At 36.2% G+C, this 14,419-nt stretch overlaps 1 protein-coding gene across 2 annotated transcripts in view; it reads right to left on the reverse strand.

Annotated features, from left to right (window-relative positions):
* The window catches only part of ptbp2a (polypyrimidine tract binding protein 2a), a 36,647-nt gene extending 23,683 nt beyond the window's left edge, over positions 1–12,964 (reverse strand). Inside the window, exon 1 of one of the 2 annotated variants that reach the window (XM_056249225.1) lies at positions 12,841–12,964. In XM_056249225.1, the coding sequence (XP_056105200.1) occupies positions 12,841–12,851 (11 nt within the window). In that variant the 5' untranslated portion in view covers positions 12,852–12,964. The remainder of the gene's footprint in view (positions 1–12,840) is intronic. The other variant, XM_056249224.1, reaches the window with a different exon arrangement.
* Between the last annotated feature and the right edge of the window lie 1,455 nt (positions 12,965–14,419).

Here is a 14,419-nt window from a genome sequence, read left to right on the forward strand (position 1 = left end):
GGCATTGTGATGCCTGCCATTTTCTTTAATTACCAAAGCAGCACTGCTTCTGCAATATTAAAACCATGCATTGATTTCCATTTTTCTACATACGTGTTCTTGCGTCTCACCTGCTTCCAGGACGCAGGGCTGCCATCTCGGTCCAGCTGTGCCAGATCAATGTCTTGATGGCTGCAAAACCCGCTAAAATTCCAATTTAGCACTCTATTGAAAATCTTGCAGCCATCTTTTGGAAAGGCCAAACTCATCCCCATGGCTCTGTTTGTGTATTCGATCATATCGTGTGTTTCTTATAAAGCATTCTGATGAAAATGTTTTTTTGAGTGCATTGCACCAGGCATAGAATTGAACACCATGCAGTGACTACTATTACCTAGTATGGGTTATTTTCCACCAGAACCTGAATGAGTTTACCTTTTGAATGTTCTCCTGAGGGTGTGTGTGTTAGAGGAATGTTTCATGTATTTAACATATTTTTATAAAGGATACAATAGGCTATATATTCACACCACAGCTCAGTGTGGCCCAAATCAGATTTTTGGTGACATTTTTTTAGATGACAGCAAAAACTAAATGTGAACAGCAAAATCAGACTAAATCATACTTTTATTTATTTTTTAAATCTGGAAATCTGGAAACAAATAGGATATGTAGTGGCTCAGCTGCTAAATGCCAAGATGTTAGATCTTATTAATATATGGATCTTATACTGTTAATACATTTATTTATAAATAATTTATTAAATCTAATACGGTATATTCATTTATTTAAAAATATTTCCATATTTATTCATTCATATACTAAAATTCTAATTTATTCACAAACAAAGAGATGGATGTATAGATAGATAGAAAAAAGTATTTTGTGCATATGAACTGTATCATATGAAGGACCTAACCAAAAAAGCCTGATTTGAACATAAAATCAGAATCGAGCATGTCTGATTTGCAGTGTGAACATATAGCCAAGGAAATATGTGTGACAAAACACAACACATTTTGGTCAAATACTTTCTGAAACATTTCATTATTGACTGTTGAGTCAGTTTAGTCAGAAAGACCTGGCAGCCTTGCTGTTTGCTGAATTTAATCACGCCAGATTTCAAGCTGTGTGGGAGACGCGCAGCATGGCTAACATGGGCAATTGGGAAATATGCATGTTGAAATCTACATAAACAGAACATATAGCAACTTTGCTGATGGTCCAAATTATAATCAGTAATCAAAAGTCCAGAAATATGAAGGCTTTCATCATAATGTTTAGTGTGTCTGTGCAATACTGATAACTTGACCTACATAAATATCGTCCTGTTCAAGCCAACATGTTGCTTTGTAATAAAAACAACCGCATGTCTGAAAATGGAAATGTTGAGGAAAATAAACAGAATTAAAGATCTCACACAATTCTGAACTATTCCATTATTTCAGCAGTGACAAGCTTATCAAAGGGAATTTAACATTCGTTGAGGAGTAATAAACAGTCAGACGTGATCACAAGGTCATTTGTGATCAAATATTAATGTGCCAGTGTTGCAAATGAGACTGTTGTGTTGGTCTGAAGGACATACACACAGTTTTCAGTTTTCACCTCACTGATAAATTCATCTGTGTGGAGACAACACGTCAACACTGAGTGCTGTTTTTAAGAAACGGACACACATATATTTTCTTCCTAGTTTTATTTGAAGACATTTCATTTTTTGAAGAAGACGAATACGAATACTGCTATCTTGCAAGTCGGTTCCAAGTGGTATGAGGGGGAGGCATCTGATTGGACAGAAATCTGTGTAGTGCATGATGAGTCATCAAAATGGTTAAAGGTGGGGTATGTGATTTTCTTTTTTGACCATTTTTTCTAAATCACTTGAAATCCTATTCCTAATCCACTTACAGCCACTGAGTTAGAAGCACTGAAATTAAAATTAAGCAATTTAATCATCTGTGGAACGGGCAGGAGTCGAAAAACTCCCGCCAATCATTTCCAAGACCACCTAGAATCATTGGACAGTAAGTGCGTCAATCAAACGGTCGTACCATACCCCCCTCCTCCATCCCCCTCTTCGAATGGGTGGAGTCAGGGCCAGCGTTGGAGGAAAAAAGGTAGGACCCTTTGAGTTGTGTATTTTCAAAATCTGCCGGCCATTTTGCAAATCCCATACCCTACCTTTAATTTACTGTAAACCCCAACCACCCCCCTGTAATTTAATGAAACAATGTAAGTAAAAAAATAAATAAGACCTATGGTCTATATTTAAAAGAATAGACAAACATTTCAATTTAAAACTTTAAAAGTCTTTAAAGGGTAACTAAACCCTAAAATAACTTTTTTTAGTTAATGATCTGTAAGACTGGGGCTTTATTAATGCTGTTCATTGACTTAAGTAATTTTTTTGACATTTGGATATAACGTGTTTTAATTCTACAATATATGGTGTAAAAACGTCTGAGTGCTGCCCAGGTTGAACGGTGGCTACTGCAGTTGAATTTTCCTATTGGAAGTTGTGGTGCCCTGTGATGTAAGCAGGCACCAGCTAACCACGGCCTTGCCTACAGAGAGATGTGTTTCAGGTGCCCTCCGCTGGGCTCTGCCCACTTTTCCAGCATTTTTCAAATATTGCCAGTGGGTGGAGTCAGGCTCTGGTTTAGTTACCCTTTAAAGTGGTGTATTGTTGCAAAGATTGTCTCTGCGTCTGAAATCACGTAATGTCTAAGTAGAAGGATAAAGTGTCCTCAAAGGATAAAGTGTCCATTGTATGCGCAATTGCGCATCTCGGCGGAAGTATTAGGTCTTTTCGCCTATGATTTTAGAAAATACCATGTACTCGGTTTTGCCGAACTGTTTTTCGCATACTATATAGTAGGGAAGTATTAAATTTCTTATGCAGTGTGTGTTTTTTCCTCCTTTTTTATTACCCATGAAGCTTAGTCAAGGGAATGTTGGTATAGTGGAGGGAAATGGAATTGGGTCCATTTTTCTAAATTTGATCCAATTTCCATGATTCTCAAGTCTCCCTTTTAGACACTCATTTAGTTCCATGCAGAGCCCAGACCTGGACATTTCCTCTGTAATATAATCATGTTTTCTCCTAATGTGGCCCACACAATATTGGCACAGCTGTAGCTCTAGGATGCCTTATGATTATAAAAATGGGATAAAACGGAGAACAGCAAGCTGTCATGTGTCTCATGCGGTCCATCAGCTTCATGGCAGACACGCTGAGACCAGCACCAGCCACTAAACCCGTGCCGGTGCTTCCTGGTGTTATTGTTCTCAACCATTACCTTACCCTCCATGTTGCCTTTTATTGTCTTTATAAGCCATTTGCCTGTGGTGAAAAGCCCAGTGAGTAGAACAGCCTGTGTGAATTTCACAGCTGATGAGTCTTGCGATGAGATGAACAAGTTGCCAATGTTAACATTTTGATGGCTCTGCCTTTTGAGAGATAAGCACAGACAGTGTTGATGTAGTACCTAAACTAGTAAAGTTAAAAGGTTAACAAACAGATCCATTCGTTGTGGTAATCCAATGCCTGCAAAAAAAAAAAAAAAACTATATACACAAAAGATTTTATTAGATTAAAGTATAGTAGATGTTTTACCAGGCATGGTTAGTTTTAGAAGGCTCTTAAAAGTGTGAAATGACTTTTTGATGCTGTTCACAATTAATTTTGAACACCATTGTACAGGCTTCTCGTTCAAATGCGATTGCTTCATGTTAAATTGACTTTAAAAGGTTACTCTTTGGCTTAACTCAATATTTTCATTCTGAAAGAACACATTTCAATCAAGCTTGATCAAAAAGGGGACTTGGATTCGCATACTGTTCTTCCAGGGCTGCATGTGCCAGTCAAGCAATTGCCATTTAGATGAATGGAAACAGATGGGAAAGTAGTAGCAGCACATCACATGTGAAGCTGACATGTCACTGACAGGAAATTAGATGTATCCAAAGCACGTAGGAGTGAAGCTCGGCGGAGAGACAGAAAGCCCAGCGAGTGGATCCAAACAACGAGGACGATAGATGAGGCCAGTGACCCGTCAAGACCTCACTAAACTCAGCAATCAAAGATGAACCAGGGCTACAAAAGCTCTCATCACCTCTACCCAGAGCTCTCACAACACTCATTTCTGTCCACCAGGTCCCACCATTTTTATCACAATTTAAAAATGGACTCCTTTCAATTCATGAATTGAAATCTAAATTGATGATGGACAGGATTGGAGCTGTACAGAACACAGTCACACACATTTTTACAACAAAAACAAATTACACTAATTTTGACTTATTGTGCTTTTTTAAACTTTGATATTAAGAATACAGATGATTATAAATAGTTATCTAAACTATTTTGAAAAACAAAAAGCTTTTAAGCTTTTAATTTTGTTATAGGGCCTATACAGTATCAACTATTTGATTTGAATTAATTTTATGTAAATGCATAGATATAAATTAAATACAAAATTGTAAAGGTGGCATTTCAAACATTACTGATTAATATAATCTATTGTAAATATCCCATATTTTGTGTGTATGATGACATTTATGGGAAATGCATACAGAAAAAAATCTTTGAATTTATATGAATCCTGCATTAAAAAGGCAAAGGCATTTTTATAGATAGCTGGATCGAAATAAATATTTCCCATCAGGATGCAATACAGAGTGTTTCTCTTGTTGAGGTCACATTATTTACACATGTTTACACAGTATTTGCATATAGAAGCTTAGAGGCATAAAGCATGTTTTGTCTCAAATGACACTATTCGTGGCTTCTGGGCTTCTCAGTGTCTCACGGCTTTCAGATCTGAGAAAGGTAGATGATAGATAGATAAAGAAATGTTCTTTATTGATCCCTGGAAATTCAGGAAAATCATTGTGTGCAGCATATTGGGTCTGCGGAGTTGCACTTTCACCTATGGGCCATTGCTGCCAAGGGCAGGGTGGTGTTAAAAGTCAAAGGCCAATTATTATTTCCGTGGGTTAGGCGCGCACACACACACACACAAAACAGAGGTGTGTGGGAGAGTTATTTTAAAGTGCAAGGTAAGAAAATGAAAATCTGGGCAAAAAACTGTGTTGAGCTAAAACTTCCATTCATCTTCAAAACAAATGAAGATATTTTAAATGAAATCTGAGAGATTTAGCATAAATTAAATCTGTTCATCATAAAGCAATCTTGTCTCTTTAAAAAAAAATAAACCGCTTGATTCATATGGATTCCTTTTATGATCCCTTTATGAACGTTTTGAACGTCAGAGATTTGGGTGAATAGATTTTTTTAATGGAGGGGGTCATTGTTATTTTGCCAAGTAAGACATGACCCCTACCCCTACACCTACCTAACCCTACCCATAACTTATCCCTAAAATCAGAGGGAAATGATAGGTGAATAACACTGATGTCGAAGCACCTAAACCTGGTTGTAAGCCTAAACCTGACATAAACTGTAAACTTGTCCCTCAAATCTGATTGGTTGATTGGATACAGGATCAACAAAAATGTTGACAAAGCAACATGTACTTGGTGAAATCAAGTTCACCCAATGGCTTCTCTAAAATTTCATTAAAAAAATCTTCATTTGTGTTCTGATGATGAATGAAAGTCTTATGGGTTTGGAACAACATGAGGGTGAGAAATTGATGACAGAATTTTCGTTTTTGGGTGAACTATCCCTTTAACAGCTGCGTCTAATCAAATAAACTGTTGATAAGAGTAAAATAAGAGTTGATAAGGGTATACAAATTAGGTTGTTGTTCTCTTCCTCCTTACGAAGTCTTTTTCCATTTCCTGGCACAAAAGAAACAACTATAGTGCTCAACAACTTATCATGCATTTACATGTCAGCTTTATTGTTGTGGAGTGTTCCTTTCTTTTGGTGGTGTAATGGCCGCTGACAGAGTCTGAGGTAATTTGACATCGCTGGTTTCCCCAGACTTTCTTTCCTTCAAGAATTGTTCTGTTGCGACAGCAATATAATTTCACCACAAGCTAACCAATTCAGACCGCGTTTTAAATCAACAATTCCTCTTTAATCTGAGTGGCAAAGACATGTGGTTTAAACATTTAGAGTGATCTGCATTTGGCCAATGTGCCTCTTATATCACTATGACTCCCATTCAACAGGCATATTTTATCTAAAGTGACTAACAGTTTTCAAATTGCATGGGTACCACTGCTGGTGCATCCAGGGGTTAAATGTTTTGCTCATAGACACAACGATAAAGCTAAATCATTCAGCAAAAACTATTCAGATCATTGTCTTCAAAATGTTTTCATCATAATCCAGTTCATAATCATCTCCCCAGAGGATGATTTTATTGCTTTAAAGTTGTTCCTTTATAGCTCCCTACTGGAGTTCTCATATGTCTGATGTTTTTACGTAGTACACTGCAACAAATAATAATAATAATAATTCTTCCTCTGTGTTTTTATCTTGTTTTCCAGTACAAATATCTAAACATTCTTAAATCAAGATATGTTTACTTCAGAAGCCAAATAACAAGATATTAAGTCTTGTTTTCTATATTAAATGTATCAAAATTAAGTGAGTTTTTACTTAAAACAGGAGGAAAAATCTGCCAACAGAGTAAGAAAATTAATCTTGGTTTCCCTTTAAATCAAATTTATTTTTCTGACCCAAATAGCAGATATTTTTTCTTGATTTAAGCACAAATTTACTTAAATAAAATAAATAAAATAAACAAGACTCGATGTCAAAGTCATTTTGTTTCTCAAGTAGCCTAACTAATGTTTAGATATTTGTGCTGGAAAACAAGACAAAAAAATACTGAGGAAGAAAATATTTTGCAGTAGGGCTGGGTAAAAAAATGTTAATTGTAAAATTATTCAGAAAATATGTGAGCAAGTAAGACATGCTACTCCTGTACAATATAGCGTACATGAATTACCCACAGCAGGTCTACACAGGTGGAGCTGGGGAAGGTGAAGGGTTTCTGAATGCGCACTGCATCTGCTATAGTAAATGCTGAGCAAGTATTTAAAGGTACTTGAGCAACGCAAGCTCATTGGCTACAGATACAGCAGGAACCAATCAGCTGTGTCCTATTGAGAACGGTGCGATTGCACCCACATTGAGTTAAGGACCTATCAGCCTGCGCCATCTAGAGTTTCATGCCAGAACTTTGTATATCTCTACAAATGAAATATTGAGTCGTAATAGGGATGAACACAAGCAATGTGATTTGATGGCACAATGTGCATTAAAAGGACTGTTGTAAAGCAATGCTCAAAATTCATCTGAGGACCACTGTGCAGTTTGATTCTCCCCAGGCAATTTAAGAGACTCACATGTCTTTACAAGAAGGAAAAGAGGACAGACTGAATAAAAACGTCCTATTGATTAATGTGCAGAGAAAAAAAAAATGAAATAGGAAGTGCAGCTTCTTCCATTGAGAAGCAATGGAAGAATCCGTTTCCTTTCAATGTTTAGTTTTTTACTCTAAATAATGGGCACTAGGGCTTGTCCTTTTCAAACATTGAGTTGCAGGACTGGAAAAGACAATGACACAGTCTTCAGTGGCAGTGTGCAGTGAATGTACTGTGATGATGTTTATACACTGCAGTGCTTCTTCCTCCAGTCGACAGACTGCTGGAACCAGAAGTCAGCGCTGTGTTTCACAATTCTGTCCGGCTCCACAGAAGCCTGTGATTAATCAAACATCCATCTCGGCTTGGAAGAGCCGAGACACTTTAATCATTCCACATACTTGTGTGTTTAGCTGTAATAATTTGACTCTATCATGCTAGGACAGTTCCTGCGGTGATTTATGGGCGGCTCTCGACTGCCAGTAGACACATAGGAATGAAGCACTCTCTCACTGCAGTTTCCTTTCTCTCAACTCACGGCTCATCATTTTTATTCATTCAACAGGAAAATAAACACTCTGTTTCCAAATATGTGCACACAACATTGTATGCAAAAAGCAGTGTGTTAAATGAGCAGGATGTTCAAATGAATCACCTGATGATCTACTGAGGGTTTTTTTACATTTGAGAAATGTAAGCCGAGCGGATGCATTGGGCCAGATTGAGTCTGAGGCCTTCATCGGATGACCTGCACCAGAAATGATTGAGAGGAGTCTGTGTTTTTCATGACAGATGAAATAAACTAATAAATGGACAATTAAGCAACTCTCAATGTCTTAATTAATCAAATGGCGTCCATGTTTGAACCGAAGTCCATTCCTCCGCTAAACTCAAAGAGCATTCTGAATATTATAACAGGATGGTTCTTTATTCAGGGTGATTAGAAAAAAGATTCATTTCTGTGCTCATGTGCAGTGTTGTTCTTTGATTAATTAAGCTTGAAACCCAAAGGGGTTGAAAAATGTGAGACGCAACTGGCTGACAGTTCCACCTGAGTTCTCACTTTTACGACATGCTTGTCACATTAATATATAGTATGCTTAGGACTGTCATCACATTCATTCTTTTAATGTTAATCTAATCGTTTTGTACTTGTTAGGCTAATTGTACAAATTAAGAAGTGTATAACAATTTGTACTTTCCTATTATTCTCAACTATCCTTCCATTAAATGCAAAAAAATATATATATGTATATGTGTGTGTGTGTGTGTGTGTGTGTGTGTGTGTGTGTGTGTGTGTGTGTGTGTGTGTGTGTGTGTGTGTGTGTGTGTGTGTGTGTGTGTGTGTGTGTGTGTATAAATAAATAATGCAAATAAATGCAAATATTTTTAATAAAATGTTGATTTTAAAACAATAGAATATATTTATTAAATGATCAAATAAATGAAAAATAATGACATTTAAAAAATGTATTTTTGATGCTCATTTAGCTACAAGTGAATGGAGGTTCATTTGCATGTGCTTGTATAATCTCTACACACACATTATTAACGATGTGATGTAAATGAAGCCTTAAAATCATTAAAATGGTTTCCTATCATTTTTTACTGGCTGGTTTTTGATGCTCATTTATCTACAAATGAATGAAGAGGTGCATGCATATGCTTATAAAATGTACACACCAAGGCGTTGCAAACCCCTGCTTTAGTCTGCCACAATTATTCCATCTGTAACACCAACAAGATATTATTAGTTGTGGTCATCCAGGCCTTTATAATAATAATAATAATAAAATAAAAAAAAGATAATAATAAATAAAATAAAATGTTGTTGTTTTTTACTGGCTGGTTTTTTATGATCATTTATCTACAAATGAATGAAGAGGTGCATGCATGCATATGTGCTTATAAAATATACATACCATTTATTATGTGATGCAAATGAAGCCCTACAATCAAATTCATCCTGACAAGTCTTTTCAAACCCCTGCTGCAGTCTGACACAATTATCCCGCAGTAGCTCCAACAAGATAATGGCAGCGGCCACTCGGGCCTCAGGAGTGAGAATGTGATTAAACAGAGGTTGTTCTCCCTGTAGCTTTAGGGGGTTGAATATACTGCCTGCCGAATAAACAAATGCTTAGTTTAACTGAGTGGCCTTTAACAGAAGAGCTTCCTGGTTTACGATTTGGCTGTTGGAAATGTCACGGTAAAACTGTGGTGTCTGCTCTTGTTTATCTGACCATCTTGAAATGCTCAGCACCGAAAGCAGGTTTGCTGGCCCTGAGCTTTACAGGCTAGTTATGGGTTGGCCTTTTCCGTTCCCGAGCCGCGCTGCAGTTTCTCGCGTGCTGACTTTTAAAAGCACATGACGGATAGCTTTGTTGCCGCTGCCCCCAAAATAAGCTGGAAAACGTATCGCTCAAAAGTTTTCTGTATTAAGCAAATAGGCTGCTAAAGCATAAAATGGGTTGGGAGACCTCCCAGTGAACCCGAGCCCTGCTGCTATACAGATTTAAATGATGCCACACATCAACGTGAAGAAGGCTGCTGCTCTCTCTGAAGCGGTCTGGAAACAACAGCAGATCATCAGGCCGCAGACAAGACGGTCGGGACAGCTTCAATCAAATGTTGTTTTGAAGTTGTAAACCTTTTAAGAGGGCTATGGTCTTTTATATTTTAGATTCAACGAGACTAAGTCTGCATGCGCCACACTGTGAGACATTAAGGAGAGCGGAAAGGCTGTTTTATTACCGGCCTAATAGTTTGTCTGTCGAACTTTTAAAAAGCACCAAGCGCAACTTACTGTAATGTTCTCAGATGAGAGACATGAGAGAAGTTCAACAACGTGAATGGAAACTCACTGAACATTAAACCAAATGTATCTAAAATATAAAACATGATGCTGTGCCCTCAACATAAACTTTGTTCCATAATGCTAAGTTTAACCATTTAGAGACACTATGAAATGGCATTCGCAACTTCCACATGCATGAAATTCTGAGTAAAATAGAATATTTGGTGGGAAATAATGTAGGATGAGACTTGATTTTATCTATGGAAAGTGTGTTTCCACTTCAGAGTAAAAAAAAAGTAAATTAAGCTAGTTGTGACTCATCATTACTTGACATAAAATAAACTATAATAAAGTAATAAAACTTAAAAAAAATATATTTTAGACAGCTGCCAAGGCCACATTTCTCATTTTCATTTAGTTTAACTTGTACTAAAGTAACTAAAACTGAAATTAAAATGAAATAGAACTATATAAACAATAACTAATAAAAATTACAAAAACACACAATAATTATTTTTTATAAAATAATAAAAAATATTGATAAAAACTATAAGAGTATCTCAGAGTATCTAACATTGGTTGTGACATAAAGGTATAAAATAATAAATAAACATTATGTATAATGTCATACTGTGAAAATAGTCACAATATGGGATATAAAGTAAGTCACAATTATTATTAGTAGTAGTAGTATTTTTATTATCATCATTTACTCATTTAGAGGAGGAAAAAAGCCTGAGGTGCACAGCCTTGGTTGAAGGAAAAAAGGAAAATATATTTTAGAGGCACTGTTATAATATTTTGATTAGCATTTTTTTATTAGAAAAGTGTGCACAGAAGAATGGGAGCCTTTACTAAAGCTTATAGATTGCATTTTTCCTATGCTAAAATACTTGTTTGTAAATGTCGCAAAATAAGGTTGTCACTTTAAGAGTTGAGATCCTCTGTTCAGTCATTCATTCATTAATCGAGTGATCAGCTCCAGAACACGTCGCAACACTACAACCTCAACAAATCGAAGATGAGCCGCCTTTGAGAGCATCATCTCAAGGGTGCGACAACATCTGTGAGATTTTTATGCATGAGGTGGGAAGGAACAGGAAATGGGTGTTGTCCATCTCATTTGATGCCCATTGATTCACTAGAGGGCAAAATCACTTTCCTTGTGAATATGACCTGAAAAAAGCAAGTCAATAAGTGCTCATAATAGCAGCACTTCTCTGCTCGCTTTAATCAGCTTCTACACAGTACAAAAAGAAAATGTAGTGCAACATAAAATAAGGAGCATGTTTTTTTTTTAGCATCCGCAATCAAAAAAAGACTCAATCATCAGCTTAAATGAAGCCATTTCTCAGCCTGCATGTGGCAGTGGGAGTTAACTGGTCCTCAATCTGAATATTCTTAGCTGTCCCTTTCTTTCACTTTCTCACCTTCATCTCGTTTCAAACCCGTATGGATTTCTTTCTTCTGCTGAACACAAAAGGCGATATTTTGAAGAATGCCGGTAACCAAACAGTTGATGGACCCCATTGACTTTCATTGTATAGAATAAAAAACACTATGGAAGTCAATGCGGTCCATCAACTGTTTGGTTACCGACATTCTTCAAAATATCGTCTTTTGTGTTCAGCGGAAGAAAGGAATCCATAGGGGTTTGGAACAACTTACACCAATAAAGGAAAACGGTTTAACGCATTTACACGACCACACGCATTGTTGGAGAAATAAAATATAATGGAACATATATAATTTCATGTAAGTATAAAGACCCATTTATACTCTGTGAGAAAAATATTAAGTGTTATATTATAAGGAAAACAAGCTGTTTCCAAAACTGTCAGCAAATCATTAAAATATTCCCTACACTCTAAAAAATGCTGGATTGTTTCAACCCATGTTTGGGTCAAGTATGGACAAACCCAAACCAACATAATTTAAACCAACAGTTGGGTTTGTCCACATTTGACCCACACATAGGTTTAAACAACCCAGCATTTATTAGTCTAAAGAATATTAAAAAAACTTGTTAATCTAATTAGGAATGTAAATAATTGTAATAAATTTCATAATTTTTTAAGAAAGCATAATCAAATAATAGCAATATCATCAAAAATATGATTTTAAACACAATTATTGAAGGTAACATGGTAACTCTGAATTTTTTTCAGAAAATGCTCATATTTTCTGCAGATCTCTAAACACCCCTGCTGGCCCTTCTGGGGGTCCCGGGAGCCTAATTTAAAAATCCCTGGTATTGCTTTTTGTCAGATAGCGTCAACAAATGTCTGTCCACAATAAAGAAAAAAGTAGCTTCGATTCTTCTTAATATCTACTTTCCACAGAACAAAAAAAAAGTCATACAGGCTTGGAGCAACATGAGTAAAAGATGACTGGATTCTCTCAAACTATATTCCTTTGATTAAATTCACTAATAATAGTGAAGCGAACAGTGTCTTTATTTTTACGCATTCAGTCTCTAAACAGCTTCCCTACAGAACAGCTAAAGTCATTTTTCACAGAATTTGTCTGGGTATTTAGATGTTTGGGGCTTTGGGAATGGAGGTTGCTTTCACACACTCTCTCTCATGGCCCAACTGTTATCTCACAATCATTGGGATAGAAGAAGTGTTCTCTCTCTCTCTCTCTCTCTCTCTCTCTCTCTCTCTCTCTCTCTCTCTCTCTGTGTGTGTGTGTGCCTCTGGCAACAGTAAACTCACCTTCTCTTCATGAAATGCTGCTTCTGTGTTTGAGAGGCTGTGGAATTGCTCAGGGGAGCAGCACAGGACTGCAGCACTGCCACCACAACTTTACAGCCCCATTTTTCACCCGCGCAGAAATAAATGAAGAATCAGAACATTGCACATATGTTATGAAAATGAAAGGAATGGAAAAAGATTTCCAAGTCATTCACACTCTAAAGCAAGGAGACAGAGAGCGAGTGAGTGGCTGGGTGAAACGCTCCTCCAGTCGGCTTCGTGTCCTGAGGGCCAGTGTCGTATACCACACTTCTCAGAGGCTCCGCCCACAGCCAATGATGTCATCCACAAGCGTTTGTGTCTGGGAGGAAATAGGAGAAACATTAGGTGATTCATTTAATAATTATGCATGGAAAATACGATATACACAAACAAAAATGGACAAATAATAAAACAACTTGCATCATAATATTTAAAATGTAACTTATGTATTATATCGAGCGCCTAGATGCAAGAAATGGAAAAGCAAAATGGATATATAGAATTTTTGGATCCTTTTTTTTTTTGTGGTAATTTTTTGTAAATTATCCCTGTATAGATTTTTCCTTCTCTTTTTCCTCTTTTTGTAGTTTATTTGATGCTGTTATGAATGTAATAGTTGAATGATCTCTTTAAGTGTAAATTATGTTAATGTTCTTGTTAATGCAATAAAAAAATGAAATAGGGTGGTGCAAAAAATGACGTCAAAACCCAGAACACATTTTTCCGCTTTGTATTCAAATCGGTAATCAATATTCGAGCTATTGTGATGCATGTGTAAATGTGTATCTCCATCACTAAAACACAACTAAAATTGCTCGATTATCAAATTTAATCGTAATACTGCATAATTGGCTCATAATGCCATGGGCCTGCGGGGGCGTCCCGTGCGCCAATGCTGAGGGCCTTGAGTTTGGATGAGAAGCCGAGATCTTCCAACTACAGGGCAAGAATTATGAAACCCCTCGCTCGCTTTACCAAGGAAACTGAGATAAGATGTGTTTGTCTTTGGGCCAAAACACAGCTGGCATCTTAAAATGCCTCCTTAGCCAAAAATGCAAAAAACAAATAACTTTTCCCCCCCCAAGACATTTCCATGCTGGACAGATGCAGCCATAACCCTGAGGCTTCGATTTATTGTAATAATAATAATAAAAAACTTTATAAAAGTTATCTGATTCCAGTGGTGTAAGAACAAATTCTTGTGTGGTGCATGAGCTCAACTTACCAATTTTTAAGATTTACACATTTCAATTGACAGTAAAATTCCATTAAATTGAATTGAATAATATTTACACATTTTAATTGAATAATTGATTAAGGATTGTTAAATTATTCAATTAAAATGTGTAAAGATTATTAAATTCAATGTGATGGAATTTTACTATTAATTGAAATGTGTACATCTTTAAAAAAAAGTTTTTAAAAAATTCATCCTAAAAGAAATAAATTATATTTTGCATAAAATAAATGATGTATTTCATATAATAAATTAAATATATATATTAGTAAACAAAATGAAATACATTTTTAGGTCAGTTAAGCACAATTAAGTGACTTT

This window comes from Rhinichthys klamathensis, unplaced genomic scaffold (assembly GCF_029890125.1).
Source record: "Rhinichthys klamathensis goyatoka isolate OS25496 unplaced genomic scaffold, OSU_Roscu_1.1 h1tg000059l_1, whole genome shotgun sequence".
In the NCBI taxonomy this organism is placed as follows: Eukaryota; Metazoa; Chordata; class Actinopteri; order Cypriniformes; family Leuciscidae; genus Rhinichthys; species Rhinichthys klamathensis.